The 26,819-nt window shown below is 30.2% G+C and overlaps 2 protein-coding genes across 2 annotated transcripts; one reads left to right on the top strand and one right to left on the bottom strand.

The window, feature by feature from the left end:
• Positions 1–9,183: 9,183 nt before the first annotated feature.
• LOC145744177 (uncharacterized) lies at positions 9,184–16,858 on the bottom strand. Its single transcript, XM_082562291.1, has 24 exons — positions 16,709–16,858; positions 16,489–16,602; positions 16,025–16,118; positions 15,734–15,908; positions 15,539–15,609; positions 15,256–15,383; positions 14,770–14,859; positions 14,494–14,628; positions 14,290–14,380; positions 13,637–13,820; positions 13,444–13,514; positions 13,180–13,304; positions 12,877–13,073; positions 12,577–12,781; positions 12,208–12,351; positions 11,774–11,918; positions 11,410–11,614; positions 11,097–11,289; positions 10,834–11,018; positions 10,570–10,769; positions 10,374–10,478; positions 10,158–10,295; positions 9,663–9,813; positions 9,184–9,545 (listed from the first exon to the last, which is right to left on the bottom strand). The coding sequence occupies exons 1-24, from the start codon at positions 16,782–16,784 to the stop codon at positions 9,324–9,326; spliced, it is 3,444 nt and encodes a 1,147-aa protein (XP_082418417.1). The 5' UTR covers positions 16,785–16,858; the 3' UTR covers positions 9,184–9,323.
• Positions 16,859–20,599: 3,741 nt separating this feature from the next.
• Positions 20,600–23,996, top strand: LOC145744429 (uncharacterized). Its single transcript, XM_082562308.1, has 13 exons — positions 20,600–20,723; positions 20,871–21,008; positions 21,070–21,186; positions 21,287–21,378; positions 21,483–21,666; positions 21,836–21,924; positions 22,140–22,230; positions 22,294–22,410; positions 22,643–22,790; positions 22,899–23,051; positions 23,142–23,316; positions 23,433–23,568; positions 23,665–23,996. Exons 1-13 carry the CDS (start codon positions 20,643–20,645, stop codon positions 23,875–23,877), a joined length of 1,734 nt encoding a protein of 577 aa, XP_082418434.1. The 5' UTR covers positions 20,600–20,642; the 3' UTR covers positions 23,878–23,996.
• The last annotated feature ends 2,823 nt before the right edge of the window (positions 23,997–26,819 follow it).

Below are 26,819 nucleotides of genomic sequence, written 5' to 3'. Positions count from 1 at the left end.
TTTCTCACGTTCTAAAATCAATTGGCACCAATAAAAAACAATTTTTTGTAAAATTTTTAGATAACATCTTAACGCAAGACTTCGTTAAGTTCTAAGTTTATACATTTAACAAAATACAACAATTAATTGATGGCTTTAATTAAGAAAATGCGTTTAGAATTTGCGTTTAGAATTCGTAAAAAAATGAAAAAAAGCTTTTAGTTAAATAACTCGATAACCTTTTTTTGGACCGACCGATTATTCAAGATGACTTCACCAAATTTGAAATCATTTGAAATTAAAAAAAAATTATATTATATTAAATAAATTTGATTAATTTGCATTGTCATGATTTTCTGACTCTGTTTATTTGTAATAAACGTGCTTATGTTACGTCATGTTTTAGTTAAGTCACAAATAAATAAATCAAATTAATTTTGGCGTTAAAAATCAGCAAATTTTTCGCCAAAAAAGCGTCACATTATATTGCGATATAAAGTTAAATTTGCATACAGACACAAATTCCAATCATTGCTGTAGCCCAAAGGTTACAATATTTATAAGGGTATCAATTAGCATATTTGCATTAAGTTATTATCCAGATCGTTAGTACTGGTACTCTTTTTTTATTAGCGCAATACGCAAATGTTAAAAATTATATAATAAAAATTAAAGATCTTTGGCTAATGAGATATTACGAAATGTCATCTAGATTGTGCAACATTTATTAAATTAGACATATTTTAAATAAAAAAACATGTTTTTACCATTTTTTAACTACAATTTTTAATTTTTGATTAGTATTTACTATTGCAATATCCTTTACAAAAAATAGGCGATTAACTAAAAATTTGTTTTTACCATTTTTCAATGAAGTTTTTTAAATTAAAGAGTCATTAACATAACGCATACAATGTATTAACGCCTGTATTGTTTATTATGACATACCAAAAACTAAACAAACTTAGCGAATTGATCAAAGTAAGCTTATCACAGGAAATCGTGGCAAAATGTTTGTTTTTGTTCAAACAATTTGTTAAACCTCGTGCTTTCCACGTTCTTGTGTAAGGCGGTTCCATTACCACCACATACAAGTACAAGTTAAATAATTTTAAGCACTCAGAATAAAAGTATTTAAGCAAAAAGTTAACTAATGCTTAGTAGTACGTATGTAAAATAGCAACATTTTAAAATAACATAACTTTTTTTATTTTATAAAAATGTTATGAGCAATAGGTAAAAATTTTACATTTTAGCTAATAACTTTGTATGTCCATGTAGAAAAATATAATAAAAAATAATTGGAATTTACTATTAGAACAATAATAGTTTTAATAATCCCACCAAGGTGGTCTAATACCAGTGATTAATTGTGTTTTGCGCAAAACTTAGACGGATTATTTGAGTTTACTTCTTCGATACGATATTTTTAATCCAGGGATGTAATTTATCAGGCTTATTTTCTCGCTTATTTTAATGCAAACGTTAATTCGATTATTTAAATTTAATATCGAGAAACTCGTGATATAATTATTTCGCAATTCGCGCAATTTTCTATGACAAAACAATCCCCAATCTGCGTGAAATTAACACAAGATTCGGATCTCATTAACTTGAAAGACTTGGTAGGTTCACACGATTTAGATGCACGCCTGCACTCTAATAAAACAATACCAAAACTTCACGAATACCGCGGCGCTCTGTGAATTTCAAGAAAAAAGTCTGCACCATATTTTTAATGACCACGATTCCATTGTGCGTGACGTCACTAGGGCTGGTCGCGGCCGATTCGTTCCAGTCGTTTTGGCGCGGTGTGAGCGCCTACTTCTGAAAAAAGCGTAATCACGTGTCTGCATACTACGGCCGGGATCACGTGACCAATTAGCAAAGAAAAGTGTATTTGTGTGTGAGAAAGTGTATCACGCCACAGACTTCCGAATATAAATAGAGGTGTCTACGTTGGAATGCGGCAGTCGGATACAACCGTGTGTCAAAACAAATCGCGAGGCATTAAGACAACCACGTTTAAATATACACGTGCTAGCAAAGTAATATTTATAAGTAAACTTTTGGTTTATTCCGTGAAATGTTAGTTTTGTAATTTAAATAGAGTGATCACAGGGACTAAAATATGCAGAATTACTTTTTAGTCATATAACAACTTGTAATAATTTTAAAGAAACAAGTTTTAAAAACAAAAGCAAAATAAAGAAAGTTTAGTAAAAAAAACTTAGAATGCTAAAACCGGTTACGTTATCAATATATAACCTTATTGGGTCCTACATGAGGATTTAATGCGTATGCATAGCACTAAAATTGAAAGATCAAAAAAATATTAAGATGAAGAGAAAATAATTTATAAAGTGTTTTAGTCATGACATAATATTTCAAATATCTCAACAACAAAGCACTCCATGAAACAAAGACATGTTCTTGAGACAATTATAATTATCGAATTAACTTAACTCGAACTCAACCTGTTTACCAGAGCAGCTACTTATTTTCGTGTACGCTGTGGAGAAGTGGTAAGATAAAGTCTTAACTTGTTCTCTCATATTCGGGAGCGAAATGACGTCATGGTCAAGCGAGAGGTGACATTCAAAATTACGGTGTTGCCAAAACTATTCTTGTAAAACGGAATTTTTCCTGAGCGCTCTCGATAGGTTCAAGTGTGGATTAGTATTCGAGATCTTTTCTTGCACGCTGATAACACAAGAAAATATGACGCTTTTAACCGCTACCGTGCTGCTACTTAATAAGCACTTGTTCATAAAAGACCACGGCCAAGTCCCAACGCTTTGTTGCTCGATCTTGGCTAAGTCTTAATCTCATGCCACAAGTTGATGACCAGACTAATAATTAAAATTCAGTTTTTGCAACAGTATCTTACCAGTTAGTCACGCTTTTGAATGGTTTTAAGTGATCAAAGTTAAGGATTGAGAAATAGGTTAGTCAAAATCAAATAATTTATCAAGATAAGATGATGTGTATTTAAATGCAAGTTGGAAGGTAGTTTGTTAGCATTCGTAATACAGTAAAAAGAATTCATTTACAATTGTTATAGGAAACAGTGGTATAAAAATGCTATGTTTTTGTACTGCCAATTTACAGTAATCAATCAATTATTTTTAAGATATAGGTAATTATTAGAAATACACAAAATGACAAAATCAGTTTTCAAATGTTTTATGGTTATGATATTTGTCATCTCTTCAAAGGGAAATTACGAAGAATATTCAAATTACCCAAGTTACCCATACGGAAATTACCCCAGTTTTGATGACGATGCAACTAATCATATCCCACCCCCATTAAACGAATGCGTTTTGGGTAAGTCACAAAATAAAATTACATTTTTAAAAAATTTTAATTTTCGTAATTTATTTAACTAATCAGTTACTTCAATTTTGTCATGTTTGTTTACATTATTAGTGGGAACCTATTAATTAACATCACTTTATTTTTTGTAAGCATTAAAAATGTAAAATTGATAAAGGTCAGGTTCAATTTTTGTCTGGTTATTTACACAATTTAAAAGATTAAATGGCGGTTATTTACATTAAACGCTTAAAAATTTTAATTAAATTTTTGTTTCACAGCAATTGATCGTTTTGTTTTGAATAAAGTGTTAAATCTCGATAAAATTTCGGGAATAATTTTCGATTATTTGTTTTGGGTGACGCTAATGATTACAACACTTTGATATTTATTTATTATTATCACAGGTTATGTTTGTTATTAGATTAATTAAGGCAGCATGTTCTAGTTAACACAGAAACGCCGAAATTCCTAAAATTACTGATTTAAAATTTTGAGAAAAAAATTTAGAACACGCCCTTTATTAGAATTTGTAATTTTTGTACAATAATATTTCTAAAAAAAATATTCCAAGCAAAATTAATTAATAATATATTTTTTAATTAAAAGCCAATTAATATTGCAATAATTAAATTTTTCGATCCAATTAATACACGTTGACGCTCCGTGAAATATTTTTGCCAATTATCCAGTTTTAACAAACAAACGTTATTAATCGCGACTTAAAATAAAAAATATTTTTAATTTCAGATTCGTTGGATTCGCTTCGTATTATTGATATCGAATCTTCCTTTAAGTTTTCAGAAGAAGAAAAGAAATTAAATGCAATTCTAACATGGAATATTTCGTCTCGGTTTCACGAAGGTATTTATTTTAAATTTAAACCAAATTATTAATTTTTTTATGTGCTAGACAATTTTTCTAGAAATGAAAAAAAATGTTCGACATAATTAGTCAGTTATTGAACAATTCACATTAAAAATCAGCTACTCAAATGAAAATCTAAATAATTTTCTTGTTTTAACCCTTTTAATTTTTTAGTTCATGTGTTTATCTACGTGTATTAAAATCGTGTCATTTCCAACAGAAATTTGCATAATTTTTTGTGACCCAAAAATTAATTTTACAATTTGTCACGATGGCCTAATCATTTGAGCCTGGATTTAATTAGTTTATAATGGTCACGTTACATAGAGGTATAATATTGCAATGATGCAATTATGCAAAAAAAACATAGAGCTTTTAAAGGGCACTCTGGTCCAAAATAAATTTTATCGTTAATACGATTTTGATTATTATTTATCGACGTTGCAAATATTTGTGTCCACTTAAATTTACCTCTATGTTTTTCACTTGACCTCTTATTACGTAAGAGAGATATTTTTAACAATACTTTGAAATATTATAGCCATATCACCACGAAAACAACTTAACACAGTATTTCATAATTTTTAGAGGTCGAATTCGATGGATTTCTTGTGAATTTTACACCGAGCAACAATTTAGAAAAATCGATAAATCCAAAAAATCTTTGCAACACCGAGTAAGTTTAAAAATTAGTTTGTTTAATAAGTTTATCAATTAAACAAAATATATATATATTTTTTAAAAAGCACAATTTTTCTGTATTTATAAAAGTTATGTAATTAGACTACTAAAATAAAAAATCACTAAAAATTCAACCATAGTTCGTATCACTAACCATATTCCACCATATATACATAAATTACCTAATTGTAAACAATGACGTATGTACATTTTGTTCAAGATGCAAAAAATACGCAGACAATACGCCTCATAACCTATATAAGTTAATAAACATTTTACGAAACGCCCACAACAGGTATATAACAATCTATTATTTTTCATAGAAATCAGTACTGGATTTTTACAACAGACCCAAGCGAGTGTTCAACCGATACAACAATATGTAAAGATCAGGTTCAATCTAACAGTTACTGCATCTCTAAAACCCCAGAGAGTTCAGTGGGGGAGGAAAACTGTACTCATTGGAACGAGCATGGAACATATTTTTCCATACCAAAGGTAAACAAAAAGCAAACAACAATTCTTTGCATACACTTCACCAGTATTGCAACTTTTTATGTATTAATATATTATATAGTTTAATAAAACAAATATTAACCGTTACATTTGCTTTGCAGACAATTCGAAACTTAACATTCACAATTGATTTTTTACAAGAATATCATTTTTCTATTGTTCCCTACTACAGGTAAATGGCAATTTTATCAACTTATCGCAATAACCATCAACTTAAATATACAGCCATTTAAATAATTTAATATTTAATTACAGGCAATACATATCACCTAACTATGTATACGCAATCAACCATGTAATTTATGCACCTACCTGTCTTGAACACGTGATGATGACGTCACATCCGAATAGACACGAAGCAGCCGAGTTCTGTTGCGGTAAGTTGTCCTAAATAAAAATTAAACCATTTTAAGTGGAGCCAAATAACGTCATTTGATTTAAGTTAATAATATTTAACATGTTTTTTGACTAATAGCATTTGGGGAAAACCGGTTACCATATTTCCCATTCATAAAAAAATATGGCCAGACAGTCACTTGTCTCATAAAAATTTCAAGAAAAATTATTTGAATTAGTTCCAAAAAGCTTTGCTTTACCTAAAATACTAATTTGCTTAGGTAATTTATTTGGTTTATAATTCTTATACAGCTCCTGGAATCACCAAAATAACGCTTTTCTTTTTTTTTCTAGGTTTAAACCTTACTGAAATAGACGTTAGTAAAGTGCGCAATATCACTGTAGGGGATTTTCGCGTTGACCCCGCACTCAAAATAGTAAATTTAACGGCAACGTGGCTGCCACCTAACGTCCCAGGTCAAGTTTTAAGTTTTTCTCTTACAACGATCGACTTTGGAGATTACATGTTAACTCGAAACAGTTTTGTTGATAACCCTTTTTGGAATGTGAGTTTTACAAAGTTTTGCTTCGAACATGATTTCAGTCGCCACATTTAACTTTATAATGTTTAATTTAACCTACTTATTAACACAAGTTAAAAGCACTACACAGCACGTTAACAAATTTATTTTGTATTTTATGCCCTCCATCTAACTCTTAATTTTATTGCAGCGAGTTCAGCGTCTCCGAATTCCAGCACATGACAGTGAAGATGCCCGCTCCGTGTTCACACCTGAATATAGCTGCGACACGACAGAGTTTTATTATAAAGTCGTTTTATCAGATCTTAAACCGGGGAAAACCTACAACGTTATGATTACGACCAACTTTGACAGTCTGACCTACTCGTCACGTTGCAAAAATGGAAACTGCGTTAGTTTCAAGGAATTCACAGTTCCAGGTATGCTCGGTTAACCCATGTGCATTTAAACGGTGTTTTCACCGAAACTTTGTCTGATAAATAAGTTTAATATAACTTCGAAACGTGATAAAGTAAAATATCTTCTGCCAGTATTTTTAAACTTCGTGCTTGATAAATCCGAAAACGTTTAATGTAATTTTTTTATGGTCTGCACAGAAATCAACGTCTGCGATTTTAACTATTGCGACAAAAATTCGAATTGCACACCTGATGACGTCACCGGCGTGACGTCATTGCACGCCACGTGCGTTTGCAACGACGGCTTTGAGGGCAACGGAGTCAATCCTACCACAGGTAAGCTTAAAAAGAGTATACACTTTTGATACATTCATTACTGTTATTTTTTTAACAGACACCTAAGAAATTTCCATATTAAAATTAAAAATTTGTAACATTTATTTATTTATTTAATATTGTTTAATTAATTTAACAGATTCGCTTGGAAATGGATGCGTTGATCAAGACGATTGTCGATACGCCGATGACTTTTGCTCGGAGGTATCGGAATGTGTTGACAACAAAGCACCAAGTACAGGAGTTCAGTGCTCCTGTCCTTCTGGTCATTACGGCGATGGGTAAGCAGAAAAATACATTAACTTGTTTTAGACCCAAAACTGATTAATATAAATCAAAAGTTAAACCACTTTAATTGTAGGACCACTTCTAGAATTAGTAAGTGATTGATTTAGCTTATTTATCCATTTGTACTTTCATTTAGGTATAAAGATGGCAGCGGTTGCCGACCTGTATACGAGCTTGCTCTAAAAATTTCAGTCCCGTTAATTTTTTTCTTCACCCTAGTTTTTACCGCTTTGGTTTGCAAGTTAAAGTATAGGCACGATAAAAAAACTAGAAAGACTAGCACTAATAAAATTTCAAGTCGAAAGAAAATATTTCTTAATGTTATTTTTACTCGACCTTAAGCAACATTACTCTGTTTATCTTCTTTTTTTATTATATTTAATGTTATTGTTATTTAATTGTTTTATTTCTATTGTTTTTTTTTATTTAACGTCCGATATTGCCTCATTTTTTTATTGTGTACTGATTTCGAAACTGTTGAAGTTTTTATCGTTTTTGTTATTAAAAATTTTAAAAATCATTTTAATTTTATAAATAACAACAACAAGAAGCGATGTCATTCCGAGAAAAGGTTGTAATCTCCTTTGTCTGAAAAATAGCAACCTAATTATGAGATCATAAAGACAATTGGTGACGTATAAACGCTTTAACGTGCAATTAGCTAAGGCAAGTGACTAAAGCTTTATTTTAAATGCCGCCAGGTTTTCCTGGCCGCGACCTTTCTGTTTGTCGCAATTTAAATTTCGTGCAACATTAAGTAAACTACTGTTTCTTTCGAGCGATTTCGTGAACTAAACTAGAAATTTGTTAAAATTCCGCGGAAGTGCTAGCCAGCCTGCAATTAGACCTTGTTGCGTTGGCCTCAAGACATGTAATTGCGGTTTTGAGGCTATTGTTTTAGATAGTAACCAACATTCAAAATGGACAGGTAGCCATATATACAATTAATAGCAACCAAAAAGCACCTGCCTAGTTTTGTTTACGAAAAAGATGAACATACCTGTTAATATCATTTCTCCTTTTTGTGGAAGCTCTTTCAATTAAACTTTTTCATTGTTGTAAAACTCTATCTGAGGTTATTCTTTTTACAACGAATAGGCTATATACCTAACTCTGTAACACTAACAGCTGTTTGGCTAAAATACGCACACGGGTAGCCAGAAAGCGCTTCTAAAGTTGTTTTTCAAGAGAAAACTGCATTCCATCCTTAAGCCAGAATTAGTTACGCCTCGCCTCGCGTATTCCCTGCTTGATCGTGCCACAGCTACATAGCAAGTTATAAGCTATATTTATATTATAATGTATTTAAAATACGACCCTAGAAACAATATTTTATATAACTAAATGTTAAATTAGTTGGCTATAAATGACCTTATTGCCTTAGTAAAAATCACCATAATTTTTTTACAAAGTTAAAAGTGTTTTATATATTTTTTAAACACAAAATGAAATTTGATTAATAATGAATACGAATCTACCTAAAGCATTATTAGGCACCATTTGATATATTTTATTCATTCTAAATAGAAAAACATGTAAAATAGATAGACATGTACTCTTTTTATATATATCTTTATCCTCGATGTGGAAAGGTTGACCGCACGACTTAAACATAAGAGTAACGTTAGTTACTCCGAAGTTACTTTGGCAGTTTGGGGTATTGTAGATTATAATTGTTCGATAATTAAACTTCTGATTAAGTTTTGGCTCAGCAGAAGTTTATAAAGTTTATAATGCCTCACTCAAGAGCGCTACAGCATGAGAGTGGTGGGAATTGAACCCACGAACTCATGTGGGGAGCAGGTGCTCTTACCACCACACCACGCTGCCATTTGTGACCATAAGCAATTTTTTTCCCTTTTTAACTTGAAATGCTGCCTGAACAATATTACAAAACGTTACACAATTTCAGCACGCCTGGGTCATGATACTATTCACATGATACAAAAAATGAAATTTTACATCGAATAAAACAGCAACAAAAACAGTTCTAAATAATATGATGGGCATAAGATGAGCTCAAAAACAATTTTACATTCACAACTGACAATGTATAATGTTATTAACTGGTACTTTGCCCCAGTTCGTTTTGTGCATTTGCATGTTCATTCACAACAATAAGATTTCCATTCTCCGTTGCTGTTAGTGACTTTGATTTTTCGGCCACGTGGTTATTTGGTAAGCTTGCAGTCTCAGACGAGCTACATTCACTGTTTTCACCAGAAGCATGCTTGTTTTCAAATAATATATCATTATCCTGACGATTTATCTCGTGTTCATATTCCTAATAAAATTTAAATTAAAACAAATTAGAAAAAAAACAATAAAAAATACTTATTGGTAATTTTGTATTAGTTTCACTATTTCACCTTTTTCAAAAATCAAAATATAAAATTAATACTTCTCTATTTAACTGCTGGACCTCTACAGCAAGATTCAAGTTATAAAAGTCATTTGTCCGAGCAATAATTTTGTTAAACATTTGAGTTAACTCGGTAAAAGATGGTCGAGAATGGGCTCGCCACTTCCAGCATTTTGTCATAATTGAAAACCTGAAAATTATTAAAAAGCAAATAACTTAAATTCACAACAAACATACCTTAAAAAATCAATTCACGAGTATGTATCACACTACACGCCTTAAAAAACGTGCACTCTAGAAAGTAAGTGATTTTGTATAAACAAACATTGAGTTCATGTTTATAAATGTTTCTGTTTTCGACATTAACGATTTTGCTTTAATTAAAAACAATCGTGATCTTGTAATAACAAACCTACCTACTTATGTTTTACGTTTATAGAATTTGTTTACATTAGAGTCTGTTAACGAGCCAAGTTAAATAACATTTTTTGTTTAACATTATTTGTAAAGTTTATCAGGTATTTATTTTCTTACATTTTAACTGAGCACGTGCTCGGCCGTTCCATTCGATATCCTCCTTTTAATTTATCCAACAAATCCTCCCCCGAAACTCCAGGATGTGGCATGCAACCCAACGTCACCATCTCGTACATTAAATTCCCGAACGACCACCTATGACGTCATAATAAAATTATATTATTAAGATAATAACAAACATGTCTCTTATGCTAAAAAAAAATTAAAACTTACACGTCACTCTTGCTGGTAATAGGAACTTTGCCGTTCATCATTCTCTCTGGACTAATCCATTTAAACGGAACTAAACGTTCTGTTTGACCCTGGATAACACCGTATCTATAATAAACATAAACAATTATATATGTTATATTACACTTCGATTACCTGGTCAAGCTTAAACAGTTTATCTAAAAAACAAAAGACAAACCTATACACGTCATTAGCGAGTCCGAAGTCGGAGATTTTACATATTAGATTTTCGCCAACTAAAATATTTCTAGCTGCCAAGTCACCGTGAATTATTCGAGTTTTTGTCAAATATTCCATTCCAAGCGCCACCTGTCGAGCCATTTGACACAACGATTTTTCGGTCACGTGATAAGCTGGGTCGTTCAAGCATTTTGATGGCTAAATAAACACCAATCAAAACATAACAAAACAAGAAAATATAAAATAATTTAACAACTCTTACCTCTCTTGCGTCCCATAAAAAGTGAAGTAGGTCACCATATTTCAGAAACTCAGTGACCAGCAAAACTGGTTTTTGTGTGGTACAACAACCAATCACACCAAGTACATTTTGATGGTCTCCAACATTTAACATAAAACCAATTTCGGCAAGAAATTCCATTAAGTCAGCCTTTTCGTCTAAACCATCTGAAATATTTACATGTAAAATTGTTTGATGAAAGTTTTTACATAATATTGCAGCATTTTATAATTTTAAACGCTTACCTTTCACTGTTTTAATTGCCACAGAAACTCCCATTTCTGTATATTCGTTGCCTTCAACCAAATGCGTGCTAGCACTGTCTAAAAACGTTCCATGATATACAACACCGTAATTTCCTCTGCCTATAATGTCCCCAATAGTTATTTTTGATCTTTCTAATTCCCATTTGTCACCAAAGGTCGGCTTGCAAACATTCTATTAAAGGTTTTTATACATAATTTGTGCTTTGAAAATTATACAGTATTTCTATGTTGAGATTGGCATACCTAAAGAACCTAGATCTACCTTGTACTTAATGTTATTTTATCGACTTACCGAAAGTAAATTCATTTCTGTGCCATCTGGCAGGTTGTAAATAAGAGTATCGTTTGAAACAAACTGGGACCATTTGATATCGTGTTTGTACGCTCTGTACAGTCGTATCCTCCATGCAACATATGTAAGAATTAGCAAGACTACGATGATGACTGGTATTACTATTTTAATAACTTTGCTTGCAATATTTTCACAGCCATCATAACTAAAATATAAAAAATGTAACCCTTTATTACATCTTTAAAAAATACCTATTATTTGAAATCTGTGTAAGGCTTGATTTATCTTTGCATACAAAATTGAATTAACTTTTATATGCTTTTCATAGGGTTATATCTATAAATGCGCGACAGTTTTTATTTACCCATTTCCACTGAAACCTTCAGGGCACGCGCATGTAGCGTTAAGGGAAGGTGCAGGGTTGTCAATACAAACTGCGTGTTGTCCGCAAGTTGAAATATTTTGATCGCAGTAGTTAATATCCGTACAGCCAGTTCCATACAAAAAGCCTGCAAAACCAAAAAAATTATTTTTTTAGATATTTTTGCTATTTACAATCATTATTTGAACTTAGAAATGTCTAGATTTATTTTCGTGTGTATATAAAAAAAATATTAGCCCGCAAATCGCTTACACTTTATCCTTTTTTGAAAAAAGATAAAGGTTCATTAGAGCTATTTTAGTTAACCAAACTCACAGACTATCAGTTTATACCCCAAAATAGATGGGGATTTACAAACAAAGAGAAATCAAAAACGTTTAAAAAGCACAACAAAGACCGCTTTATTTTAAACTTACGCGTAGTGGTATTTTCTCCATTTCCAGTAAAGCCTTGTGTACAATTACAAGTTGCATTTAATTTTTTCGAACTAGCCACGTCCATTGTAGTACAAGTGGCGTCAACGTCGCAATAATTCCATTTCGGGTCACATGCATTAATTGCTAAGTAAACAAATCATGTTAATGTTAGACCTCCGCGTTTTTAGGTTTGGTCACTAAGTTGATTTATAAACTGAGTAAACATAAACGCAAATAAACACAAAAAACATGTAATATTGTTTGTAATACTAATTAAGTGTATTATTTTTAACTCTGTGTATTTGTTGCATTTGGGAATTCTATGCTAACGATTTCCTTCATGTGCCTTAAAACTGAGCAAAACAATACCTGGAATTACAAATCTAACACTAGTACGACAAGCTCCCTCGTTACATCTGTAAAGATCACTTTTAACACTATCATAATAGGAAGTAATTTGAAGGTCGTAGGTTTGAGATGGATATAGTTGAGTTATAGTTGCCCGATAAATTGTTGTCACGTTGTCGCAATCTGCAGTATTACCAGGTGGCGTATAGGGCTCAGAAACTTGATTCTAAAATAATACTCGGTCATATAGGCCCAATTATGTTTTCCAATGTTTTTGTATCAACGTTAAAACAAATACTTTTTTGCATAAATGTAGCTTACAGTAACATAAGCAGGCAAGAAATCACCCTCCAGGCCAACAAGTTCTGTTCTAGGATACAAATAAAAAGATAGCAAACCATCAGAATTTACAGGTGGTAACCAGGATACTGAAATATTAACAGTCCCTTCGTCAAAGTCTATCCCAGTAGGTTCGCTTAATGTAATATTTCTTGCCAAAATATGTGGTATTTCTAGGTCTAAAAATCCAATGTTAGGAATAGCGTTAACATTTTTTCTAATAACCCTGTTCAAACAATCCCACTTTTTTAAGTTTGTATAAACATTTTTCTCAACAAAACTTACCGCAGCAAAGTCGGGTAGCTTCTGCAAGGTTATTGGTATGATGTACCAACGAACTTATGCAATCAGTGTGTCCTTCAGATACAAAGTTGTGCCTTTCGTCTGGAGGTCCACGATGTACAGAATCCCTAAACAAAATATTAATTTTCGATAACCAAAAATTTTTATTTTTTTTTAATGTATTAGTATGAAAAATGCAATATTTACATATATTTAAAAAAAAACAATTTTTTCATCTTATATTGTGATCAATATTGTAGCACTTACCTGTAGTATGGATATATATGAACAACATAAAATGTGTGAAAATCAACATTAAATTGCAGAAATCGGATATCCTAAATTTAAACAAGGCCTTACTATTACTTAAATAATAAAAAAAACTATATCTAACTGTTACAATTATTTTATTTAAATTTTTTTTAAATTAAAAAATAATTAAAATAAAATGAACGCTTACGCTTGGCACGGAAACATATTTTAGATCCTCTAAGTAATAATTTCCTGTTCCTTTACAAGTACTCGAAACTAAATCACAGTCGATGTCACAAAAACATTGTGATGACGTCACAAGGTCACTGCACAGAGAAGTATTGTTGGTACAAGATGACGCATTAGGAGAACGTACCCAAAAGTGATCGTACCTGTAACAATAGAAACATGGATATAAATTTTTTTTAAATTTTTTTTATTTTAATTCAATAAAGTAATTCTGTTTCTTACAGTGGCAGCTAAATTCTAGCATGGAACATAATAAAAACAACTACGTTTAATATGATTTTATTCACATTTTTAATTTTTTTTTTCTGATGTCTTACGAGCCTATAGCTAATTTCTCTCGTACGGCATTTGCTATTGCTTTCTCGTACTTCAAGGTCCTGGCGAATCCTCTCTTGCACTTTACGGTTCTAGTTAATTTTCTCTTGTACTAGCAGTCATGGCTAATTCTCTCTCGTACCTCATGGTCGTTCCCTAATTCATTTTCGTACCTTACTAATTCTCGTTCGTACCTTACAGTTCTCGCAAATTCTCTTTCGTACCTAACAATCCTAAGTTTTTTTCGAAAACCGTGAAGTACAAGTAATTTCAATATCGTTTAAAAAGTAACCATACCCTCCATTGCAAATGTTTGTTGGAAAAAGTGATGGTGGCATGGGAAACAACGATTCTGCAACATGTACGAGAAATCCATCCAATTCCAAACCTACAAAACAGAGTTAACATAAGTTTATTTTTCGTACTAAATACCAAAATCAGTAACGTAGAATTTTTCAAAAAATCAAGTTTATTTTTTAGTTTATAGTAGTTCAAGCTTACCATCTGGAACAGTTACATTCCATCTTATGTTTAAAATAAGTTGCATGTCAAGCCCTTCCGATGTGTTGTTAGTCAAAACAGCATTGTACTCGTTTGTATAGTCATAAACTATCGCCTCCCGAATTAGTTCGCCAACTAAAGCCAAACACAAAACAAACACAATAATTTTAATCGAATTAAGAATGTATCAAAAATTTATTAAAAACAAAACACACTTTAACCCTAGATATTGTAATAAATTTTATTTTCCAAAAACCGAATAGTAAATAAACTTGCCACGACACTGTCGCAATCGTCTGGTGGCACGTCGAAGTCTTATCAGAGGTGACTGCATTGCGTAGTTGTCCGTGAAAAATTTTGCATAATCTAAAAAAAAATAAACTTTAATATTATGTTTTATACCATATTTTTAACCAACTTTACACGTTCCATTATAAATAAATAATCTTTGTAGACACATGAAATTTTGCAAACCCATTGTAATTTTATGATTTTTTTATTAATATTGACATTTTTGCCTTGTTTTGTCAATGACCATTTATTTTAACCGTTCTGATAAATTAAGGTTCCCCAAGTTTTACAGCATTATTACGCTAAACTATAATTTTAACTCAGTTGGCACCTGGCACATCAAAAATGATAGTTCGTAGTATGAACACAACTAACAAAACTTTGCGCACCCCAACCTTTGATTTTTATATTAATTTTAGCCAAATCGGGATATGTCATTGCTTTATAAACACAATTTATCACCTATATTACCATTGCATAATTTTGATGCTTCGGTTTTAGAATAAGTTTCCACTAATTTCTCTGATGCCATTGCAAAGCAGGATTCTGACGGTTCAATCAATAACATGTTTTTCTTTGCTTGGTAGTTGACGTATTTTCTGTTTTCATATAAACATTTTGTGATAAGCAACACAATCAATAATTAAATAATAAGTTATTTTTCTGCATAGTCTGTTTGTATTTTTTTTTTCTATTTAGTCAATATCATTTTCTGAATTTGTATTTTTTTCAAACGTAAAAATCAAAAAAATACCTGTAGTAAACGTATATATAAAACTGGTAATTTTCCTCAAATTCGACGTTAAATTGCAAATTTCGCGTAGTCTGAAAATACAATTAAAAGTAAGAAACTGTGATATTTTTAAATACATTTGTTTGACTTAATAACATAAATGTTAATTGTGTGTTAATAACAGAAAAATTAAAAAAAAACGTTTAACCAACTCACACTTTGAACTGACGAAAACCCATTTTCTTTCATAAAAAAGTTATTTGTTCCCAGGCAGTCTGCGTCGTGTATGACATCATAAAGACAATGCGATGACGTCACATAATCGTCACAGTTTGTTGACTTTTTCGAACACGCCATACCATCAGTAGAATTGACCCAGAACGATGACGACCTAAAAGTTAACAAACAAAACGAATTAAAAATAAATACAATTTCATTGGAAAAATATTTATTTAAATTTTCAGGTTATTTTTGACTTATAAAAAAATTTCTATTAAACCTATTTACCCAGTGTCACAAATGTTGCCTGGTTCAATAGCAGGTAATGATTGATCATCCTTATCGCCTTTTAATAACACCAAAAATCCGTCGATTTTAGAACCTTTAGTATGGATAATAATATAATTATAACACAAACATATATTTTAACTTTTAATTAAGTAAAAACAATTAGTTTAAAAAAATAATTTTCTTTATTGGAAGTTAACCAAAATATAATTTGCATACCAAACTGTTTAGGTGTTTTTTTTATTTTAAAATTTCTATGAAGTTAAGTTTAATAATGTAATTCAGAATTTACAATTTCCGATTCAACCTTATAAATTTTTAACTACCAGGTAATTTAAACAGCAGTATCCGGTGCTGTTGATGTTATAGAAAAATATCAGACACATACAAATTTTACAACACTACGTAAAAACTTAAACATTAATTAAGCTAACATAATATTCTCTAATTTTTTGTAGTTTAACCTTCGGGTACTAATAGTTTCCAAGAGACTTTTAGTTTTGGTTGAATTGTTTGATGGTCAATGTTAACTGAGTACTCATATGTTATTTCCTCAATATTTGCCTTTGGAAGAATTCCTAAATTAAACAAAATTAATGATTTTATGTTTTTAAGGTTTTCTTTTACTAGTATAGTTTCTTTAAGTTTATTTAAAATTGTTGTAAGTATATTATTTATAGTTACCTTGTTTGCAAAGGGATAGCTCTGCGTAAACATTACTTAAAGAAAAAACAATCACCAACAAGAATGCGATCTTCATATTTTTTTGTTACCTTTTTTTGTTAAAAACTTTAATTTACGAAATTTTTATGACTATTTTGTTAAACTTAACATAATCCTAAATAAACAAAAAAACATTTAAAGAAAACATATTTTATTAAAATCATATATATAACTTGAACAGTATAAGCGGGCTATTTATTCCAGCTGTCTAAATAAAACCTTAAAAATGCTTTTTTTAAATTTAAATACAATCTATTTGCCAATAAAGTTTGTTAAAGTTAAAATACAAATGTACCACTTAACAAATCTTTCTTACTTGAGAGAAACCAAAGAATCGTGGGTTTGCAATTATATGTTGACTTTTTTACACTACATGCGCAAATCGTTCTACTTCGCTTAACTTAAAAATTTTTATTCAGCTGTAATCCATCAACAGAACAAAAAAAAGTTTAATGTGCTCTCCCGCTTGCGCATGGTATTGTAACGTACAACTCGGATAACCGGCAAAATGAACAAAGAAATGACGTAAATTCAGCTTAACTGAATAACAAAAATTTTGCGAAAGATTTTGAAAAACATAACCCGACACAACCTTGGAATTGGGTTTATACAATGTAGTACAGTATATATACGAATTTATATCTTAAAAATAACGTTGTTTCTAAAATAAAAAAAATTTGATTTTGCTAAAACAATTATTAATAATAAATATTGACGTTAGGTAAATGTTTAAATATTTTTTTTTAGATTAATTCGCAAAATAAATATATTTTACGAACCTAAGAATACCAATTGCTAAATCGATTATCTTTATATAATGGAGAACCGCCATCTAACCGCTTAAGGTAGATTTCATACAATTAAAAAATTCCAAATAACAAATCAGTAAAATTGTTTATTTATTTTCTAAAAAAACATCATTGTTTTTCAAAAATTTGGTTTTAAATCAGACAACGAATTTAGTCAAGCGTAAGGAACAAAAATTTTATGCCACAACATCGTGATATGTAATAGCGTTTATGACGTCATGAGGACTGTTAAGAATTTTACCCCCATTGGCAAAAACGTTTTGTTTTGATCAAGAAATCTTTAAAAGTCAATATAAAATCAAATTTTTAAATTTTTACCCTTCGCTATATTTATTTATATTTATCACCAAAATCTGCAAACATTTTTGACCATTTTAAAGAAGTTTTGTGGTTCGTAAAACGTGTAACCCCGCTTAACAATTATATATGGTTCAGAAGACAATCATAGAGCGCGTATCAACAAAATTTACAAATTGTTTTATTAATACCGCAAAACGTGCTTTGCCGTAGGCTAGCGAAAATATTAAACAACCATTTTGAATAACTTAATTGGAATTTTGACATCGGTTTTACATTTTTTTAACATTATTTTTGTTATCAGTGTTTAACTTAAAATTAAAAATGATGAGAGATCATAAGACACTTACTTATATTTTCAATACCTTATGTTTTGTAACTCGTGGTATTTTTTGTGATAAACGGTAATACAATTCTGTCCTGTTTGCGCAAAACAACTATGGTAAAGGTAAAGTAGTTTTTATCGATTCTAGCATTTTCGTTAAAATACTATTTTGTTACTAATAGTAATTTCCTACAAACTTAAAATGCCTTTCCACCTGATTCTTTCTATTTGGGTATTAAATTACTGTTCATTTTTTAATTCTTGGTTGTTGCATGTGCGAATTAAAAAAAAACGATCTTCAACACAAAAATTAACTAATACTATTTCAACTTGTCACATATAGCACATGTTATCCGAATGTGATTTACCACAAAACAGTTCAACCGCAAAGTGAAAGATACCGCAGATAAAAGTTATTATAGTCACAGAGTAAACTCCGATGACGTCAGAACCCGTTTTGGCCATTTTTGTCACAAAAATAGTAGATTAGTTTACCCATTCACGAACTTAAAAAGCTTGAATTAAAAATAAAAAATAGAAAATAGTAAATTTTAATGTTACTGTGTACATGGCTGTAGTATAACAGTCCTGACTTAACAAGTATCTTGCCATACCTAGTTTAAATCAATAAAACAGCCTTAAAATATAAGAACTTAGCAATTATATGCAATACAAATAATTTAAATAACCACTACCAAATCGGCAACAAAATCTCTTTGACTTATCATCGTTACATAACACATTTTAAAGTTTTATAAATACTACTGCTTGATTTTGTGCGACCAATAGTTTCAATTACCTAGCGTTCCACGTATGCCCGCGGCCACTAGCTCTTTTACTTACATCAAATAATTTTGTCATGTTTTCGTTTACCTAAATTCGCATACTATAATTAGTTTCTGTTAATTGGGCGATCTAGCTTGAAAACACGGACACGACATAAGCTATTAAAGGTATATTAACAAAAGACGTATTATTAAGTAGTGTTCGTTCCGTAGTTTTTGTCTAGGTTAAAGATTATGCAACGGCCTAAACAAGTCCACGTGTTTTCACCCCAAGACCCAAATTAAAAAATTGAAAAAAAAAACATCACAAAATTGCATACCATCATTTCTTGTAAATTAAGTGGCATTTTTTGTTTCTATAAAACAAACAATTTAACTATGGTATTATGCACAGTACTATACAGAATCTTTTAGTTTCAAAGTACGGATCTGGTTGACAATAGCCTGTACATCCAAATAAGCAAATGAAAAAATGTTAAATGTTATTATTATATTAACCAAAATAGGTCCTAACTAATTTTAACCTTAAACACCTCTTATTAAACTGAACAAACAATTTTAAATTATCAATCGTCTTTCGTTGATATTTAAGACCCAAGGGTTTTGTATTACCAGTAACTATAGCTTAATATTAATTTAATAGATTTATGTTTCTTGGCACCCTTTAATTTTTTTATGCTACTTTAGGGTGAGAGTTTTTTTTAATTTTATTAAGTGAAGGAAAGCTGTCGTAACGTGTTAAAAAAATACAATAACGCCAAAATTGAGATGGCGTAATGTGGCATTAGTGCGGTGCAAACCCAAAACCTTTTGGCTCGTTGTTTAACGCCATGACTGGTTTAACCCGCTTTCGGAAACCCCCAATTATTAAACGCAGGTAAAAAACGGAACCCAGTAGTAACGACAAGCGCCTTACAATAACAATAAATCTTTTGTTTCTATCGTAGTATACAATGACCTCATTCTCAAAAGTGTTGTATTTTTTCCGGTGCTTTTCGATTTTTAACGCATTGTCGTAGGCTTACTCTTTTAAATGTGATAGAGAGAACATACCAAGAGAACCCATCAAAAAGTATTGGTTTGATAAGTATAATTATTAGTATTTAAGATAATGCAAAGTGTTAAAACTAATTTTTAATTTAAACTTAGCCTTTATTTTTGGTGATTATAGTTAAAATGAGATCTAAATAGCAGTTTATATTTGTTAGCAACCTCATATTGACAAAAACAAGTAGCTAATTTTTTAATTGCACGGTTTTGTCAAACATGCCAAATAAACAGCAAAGCATTTTATTTCTTGAAGATTTTTTTTAATAGTTTGTTTCGCTGTTTAAACAATGTGTTAACTATATTTAAATTTGTTTCTGTATAATGAGGTGGTTATCTGTAAAGACAAATATACACACGCAGCATAGCAAAAAAAAGCAAATAAAAATTTAAAAAGCAATCACTATTTTGTTCCCTTGTCCACTTGCAGCCTGGTAGTATGTAATTTTTTAACGATAACTACGTAAATTTGCTTTGTGAGCTACTTAGATGTAAAAACACTTTAAGTGCTTGGCAAATGCGCAAAATTTTAGGTGGTATATTTTTACCTACATTTTTATAATAACTTTTTTTATTTAAATATAAACAAGTTTTATTTTAAAAGTTAATGATATTTAAACTGCTCTAAAAATATGTATACTAATCCAAAAGTAAGATGCCAGCCCCCAAAACCACTGGATGCCAAATATTATTGCAAGATCATCAAAAATAAGGTAAATCGAAATTAATCAATAATAAGTAAATTAAAGTAAGTTATCTTAGTTTAAAAAAGGATTAAATTACCAAAATTTTAAAAAAACTTGATAGCTAACAAAGGGGTTTTAATAACTATATATCTGCATATTGAAAATATTATTTAGAGTCTTGGAGTAAACATTACTTTGAAATCAACTCAAAATGTTTCGAGTGCAATTCCAAACAATGTAGTCTTTGTGGTAGATGTTAGCTCCAGCATGGACATGATATCTGGTACAACAACACGACTTAAACGAGTTCAAGTATAAAATCTTTGCAAATTAAAAGTATGGGCTTCTTTTAAGAAACAAAATTCTGTTTTAGACCTTTGCTAAGTCGATGATTTATCATTTAAGAAATCAGGACTACTTTGCTCTAGTGACTTTTGGGACATTTTCTACAACAGTTCTACAATCAACTTTAATGAATGAAAGTGGAAAAGTATGTTAATTTAGACTTTCAAAGAAACAAACGTAGGCCTAAATGTATACTATTTTGCAAATTACGCAATTACTATTCTAACCAGACAATTTAATTTCAGCAACTTGCAAAAAATGCGATAGACGGCCTGGTAGCCAATGGTTGCACGCATTTGAGTGCTGGACTCTTTTCGGCTTTGGATATCAACAAATAGTAAATAAAACTAAATAATATATCTATCATAAAGTCACGGTAGTCTATAATAACAAAATGTTTTGGTGTGTAATAACTGTTTCACGCATATTTTTTGTTAATAGTTCTCCAACAAACCTTAGAGACTACATTGTGTTATTTACTGACGGCGAAGCAAACGAAGGAATACTGGATGCCGATGTCCTAATTGCAAGATACAAAAACAAAGCAAGTGAATTATGCCGAGAAACTAAATGTCCTTTGTCAGTAATGGCAATCGAGAATTGTCCCTCCAGTCTTTTGGACAAGGTTTTTTATTAATTTTCAGAAAAGATAAACTGTTAAAAAAATAATAATAAAGTTGTGATTTATTAAATTGCGTTTGCTTAAATTTTTATAAGGTTTAATAAGTTATTTTTTGTTGGTTAACTATTAACTAACACAATAACTGTTTATAATTTTACATTAAAAATTGTAGTTGGCTGATCAATTGGGGAGTGACGCACTTTTTGTTATTGAAGAAAACAAAGATTTTGAAAAGGATTTGCACATTCCAATAGAACTAAGGCATTTTTTTTATCCTGACATTTTAAGTTTATTTAAATTATAAGTTATTTGTCATTAGTATGTAGAACTGTTAATCTATAATAAGTTTCACACATACATGTTTCTTAAATTAAAGTTATAGCCTTTACACACATATATTTTTTAACGTTAGTATTGGCCTAGGCTACACATATATAGTCCCTAAACACCTTTTAAATATAACTCTGTATTGACAGAAAGTCATCTCAGTTGGTGGACATAAGTCTAAAAATATCTTGCTTGCAGGATGATGTTGTTATCAAAAAACGACCACAAAAATTTCTTCAGGTGTTGTATACATAAGCCTGTAATTTTTTTTGAAAACATCTGCAAAGAACCTTATGTTTTTAGAATACCAACGTCGTGGATGGAGATATAGTTGGGTTAATATATTTTATGCATCATATTCCAAAGGAGACCGAAAAGAATTTCTACATCGTGTTGGGGTTGCCATGTGACATTGAAGAGGTAAAATTTTAAATATTAATATGATAGGGTTGTGTAAGCTAAACATAAACACATGGTAAACAATGTGGCATTTACGCAACGGTTTCAAAATGACAACACATTAGAGGGAACCAATCTCATACCAAAAAAGGATAACTATTTCAGCTTGTTTACTAAGCTTAAACAAAGTTTTGTTTACCCTAAATTAGAATAAATTTAAAAAAAACTTTTATAAAAATTTTGATTAAAACAGCAAGATGGGTTTGAGGTCCTTAAAATCGAAAGATCATACAAGAACAGTAATAATCAGTACGAAGAAATAACTGATTATGTTGAGATCAACTTGAGAACGATCAAGGAAGTTGTTGAAATGTCAGAAGGAGTCGCACCAAACTTAACAGGTAATCTTGGTAACGGATAAAAATATAATGCACACCTGGGTTGTAAAGTTTAAAACGTCATCAGTGTTTGCATTTTTAGTAAAAATTTTTTAAATTTATGAAATGTAGATGAAATTATGTCAACAACATGTGCTTATTCAATCGTGGACAGCGAAGTCAGAAACGAGATCTTTGATGTAAAAAAGGCTTTCATCAAAGTGACACAAGAAGAATGTAGATCTCTGACTGTTAATGCTTTACAAAAAACAAAAACCTCTAATGGTATATTGCCCATTTTTAAAACTGTTTATAATAACTTAGCTAAGTTTTTTTTAAAGTAAATATAGACTATACTTAAGCTTTATAATTTAGATTTGGTCTTGATTGACAATACTCAACAACAAATTGTTGCACTTAAACAATTAGTAGTAAACTTTGTTGGAAATGGCAACAAGACTGATTTGCAAATGTTTGATGGAAAAATAGAGTTATGTCTACAATCTCTCACTATTTGCAGAGCACGAAAACTAAGCAATCAAGGTCAAGGGTAGGTTTTGTACATCAGTGTTTTACCAATATTTATTTGTAATAGCGGTCTAAATTTGTTTATTAGTAAATCTCTTGAAAAATACAAGTATTCTAAACTAATTAACAATTATATAGGGTTACAGCTGCAACCCAGCACAATTCTATCTTGTCTTCTGTCGAAACTGAATCACCGACAGCACCAAGCGTTTTTGGCCCAAATTTTGTTCAGCCATCTTTGTCTAAAACTTTGCAAAAAAATCTCGGCTTAATCGTAAGTTGATTTTTAATTAAGTGTAATTAATTTAAAAAGAAAGTTTATGGAGCTTTAAAGATTACAACAATTGTTATTCTAATTTTCTTTAAATAGCAAAAGGTAATGTCCGTTGAAGTAAAGATAGAATCGGAAATAAAGGAGCTTGGCGATAATGAAAAAGAACTGGAAACAATCAACAACCAAATGAACGACGGTGAAAATTCTGGCATATCAAGATCAAAAAGGTTTAGCTTGTTGCGAAAAATCGCAGTTTTAAAGATTTCGATTGAAACGGCAAGGAAAGATATTGAAAATATAAGACATTAGTGATTTGTGTAGAAAATTTCCTTTGGATTTAAACTATGTTGTACATAAATAATTAGTTACTTCATTATTTGTATATAAATGATTTGTTACTGGATACCATGTTAAATCTTAATAAAGAATAATCTTGTTATACGATTACTTTTACTTAAATTTTCTGTACAACTTTTATTAAACTAGATTTCTCGTATCTATATTAAGAATCGTACATATTTAGTTGTTCAGCATAACGAATTAATTGCCTAAAGGTATACATAAAAATCAACATTTTTCATTTCTTATATTCTTATACAAATCAAATAAATACAATTTATTTTACTAAGAGATTTGTAGGCAGTTTACTAAAGTTAGTCAAAGTTGAACAACATACAAGATGCAATCAAATTCAAATTACTGGTCCATCAATGGTACTTTCTGGGTAAGGTAGTATTTTTAAAAAAAATAAAAAATTACTTGTAAAATAAACTAAAAACCACTGGCAAATACAAATTTAAAGTTATGTTGACTTTAAATTTGTCAGTTGCTTACATGCCTAGTCATTTCATGCCTGGTCATTTACTAATAAAAGTTTCCATATTGCCTACAGTTGGTTAGTTTAAAAACCATTTTATTTGGTAAAGTACAGTTCATTAATAAAAAAAGTACTGGTTTGATAAGTATTAGTAAGTATTTAATAATTAAAATAAAATATATTTTTTGGTTATTATATTTAAAAAGATCTAAATAATTATATTTAAAAAGGATCTAAATAGCGGAACTATATTTAAATTCGTTTCTGCATTACACAATTGTTATCTGTACAATCATATATAACCACGCAGTGTTACCAACACAAATACTACAAACTTAAATTTAATTTAGTTATGACTATTAACTAAATAGATAAACGATAGACAATAATTAATTAAAATAAATAAAATAAATAAAAATTTGCACTTTCTTTTTACCACAAAATTTTTACATTTAAAAGCAAATAAAACTTCAAAAACCAATCTATGTTTTATTCCCTTGTCCGCTCGCGACCAGGCAGTTGTATGTAAATTTTTAACAATAAACTTACCGAAAGTGTAAATTTGCTTTGTGAGCTACTGCGCTACAAAAACAGTTTGAGTGCTCGGCAAATGTAAAAAATTCTAGGTGTGGTAAACAGATAAAATATTTAAAATTTTAGTTATAAATATTTTTACCGTTTTTCTAATATGTGTTTTATTTGATGTTTGATATAAATATTAACTTGTTTTATTTAAATGAACGATAGTATTTACGTTTAAGAAAAAATTGATTCAAGAAAAAAAATTATGTATACTTCTCCAAAAGTAAAATGCCAGCCCCAAAAACCACTGGATGCCAAATATTATTGCAAGATCATCAAAAATACGGTATATTAAAATTTATAAATTAATAAGTAAATTAAAGTTGTTTATCTTAATTTGAAATTAGTGTAAATCACCAAAATTAAAAAAAAAATGGAAACTAACAAAGAAGTATTAAAAACTCCATAGTCTGTTGAATAAAAATATAATTTAGAGTCTTGGAGTAAACATTACTTTGAAATCGAATCAAAATGTTACCAGTGCAATTCCGAACAACGTCGTCTTTGTGGTGGATGTTAGCACCAGCATGGATATAGCATCTGGAACAACAACACGACTTAAACGAGTTCAAGTATAAAATCTTAATTTTATGGTTTCACTTAGCAAATTATAAGTATAGAAGCTTTTTTTAAGAAACAAAATTCTGTTTTAGACCTTTGCCAAGTCGATGATTCATCATCTTAAAAATCAGGACTACTTTGCACTGGTGACTTTTGGCGCTGTTTCCACAACTGTTCTACAATCAACTTTAATGAATGAAAATGGAAAAGTATGTTAATTAAGATTTCCAAAGTAACGATCGTAAATATTATTCTACTTTGCAAATTATGCAATTATTATACTAACCAGATAATTTAATTTCAGCAATTTGCAACAAATGCGATAGACAACCTGGTAGCCAATGGTTGCACACATTTAAGTGCTGGACTCTTTTCGGCTTTGGATATCATCAAATAGTAAATAAAACAAAATAATATAAAATAACGAAATGCATTGGTGTGTGATCACTGTTTTATGCATATTTTTTGTATAAATAGTGCCCCCACGAACCTTAGAGACTATATGGTGTTATTTACTGACGGCGAAGCAAACCAAGGAATACTGAACGCGGATGTACTTGTTTCGCAGTACAAAAACAAAGCAAGTCAATTATGCCGAGAAACTGAATGTCCTTTGTCAGTTATGGCAATCGAAAATTGTCCCTCCAGTCTTTTGGACAAGGTTTATTACCAACTTTAAGAGTAGATAAACTTTTAAAGAGATAACAATGAAGTCGTGATTAATTAAATTTTGTTTGCTAAGATTTTTATTAAATTTTAGACGCTATCTTTATCGTCGGTTAAATATTAACTAACACAATAACTATTTATAATTTTACATTAAAAATTGTAGTTGGCTGATCAATTGGGGAGTGACGCACTTTTTGTTATTGAAGAAAACAAAGACTTTGAAAAGGATTTGCACATTCCAATTGAATTAAGGTATTTTTTCTTAACACAGTACTTTAAGTTTAATTAATAGTTATTTAAAATTGAAATGTTCAAATGTTAATCACTGTATTTGTATTTTTTCAACATAAAAAATAAGTAATAGCCAAAACATATATATTTCTTAAACATTAGTAATGGCAAATACATGTTTATTTCTTGCACACCTTTTAAAAATAACTTTTTAACGACAGAAAGTCATCTCAGTTGGTGGACATAAGTCTAAAAATATCTTGCTTGCAGGATGATGTTGTCATCAAAAAACGACCACAAAAATTTCTTCAGGTATTGCTTATGCTTACTTAATTTCATTTTTATTTAACTTCTATAACAGTTGAATTATTAATGCAACATTAGTTAAAGT

This window comes from Corella eumyota, chromosome 1 (genome assembly GCF_963082875.1).
Source record: "Corella eumyota chromosome 1, kaCorEumy4.1, whole genome shotgun sequence".
NCBI classification, from domain to species: domain Eukaryota; kingdom Metazoa; phylum Chordata; class Ascidiacea; order Phlebobranchia; family Corellidae; genus Corella; species Corella eumyota.
This window is presented reverse-complemented; position numbering and strand designations above follow the sequence as displayed.

Bases quoted from the DNA above. Each gene is read 5' to 3' on its own strand.
- LOC145744429 (XM_082562308.1), top strand. From the start codon at position 20,643: ATGTATACTAATCCAAAAGTAAGATGCCAGCCCCCAAAACCACTGGAT. The intron at 21,187-21,286 runs GTATGTTAATTT...ATTTAATTTCAG, and splicing joins TAATGAATGAAAGTGGAAAA to CAACTTGCAAAAAATGCGAT. The intron at 23,052-23,141 runs GTATATTGCCCA...TTTATAATTTAG, and splicing joins AAAAACAAAAACCTCTAATG to ATTTGGTCTTGATTGACAAT.
- LOC145744177 (XM_082562291.1), bottom strand. From the start codon at position 16,784: ATGAAGATCGCATTCTTGTTGGTGATTGTTTTTTCTTTAAGTAATGTT. The intron at 16,603-16,708 runs GTAACTATAAAT...TGTTTAATTTAG, and splicing joins GCTATCCCTTTGCAAACAAG to GAATTCTTCCAAAGGCAAAT. The intron at 10,296-10,373 runs GTAAGTTTTAAT...ATGACGTCATAG, and splicing joins ATTACCAGCAAGAGTGACGT to GTGGTCGTTCGGGAATTTAA.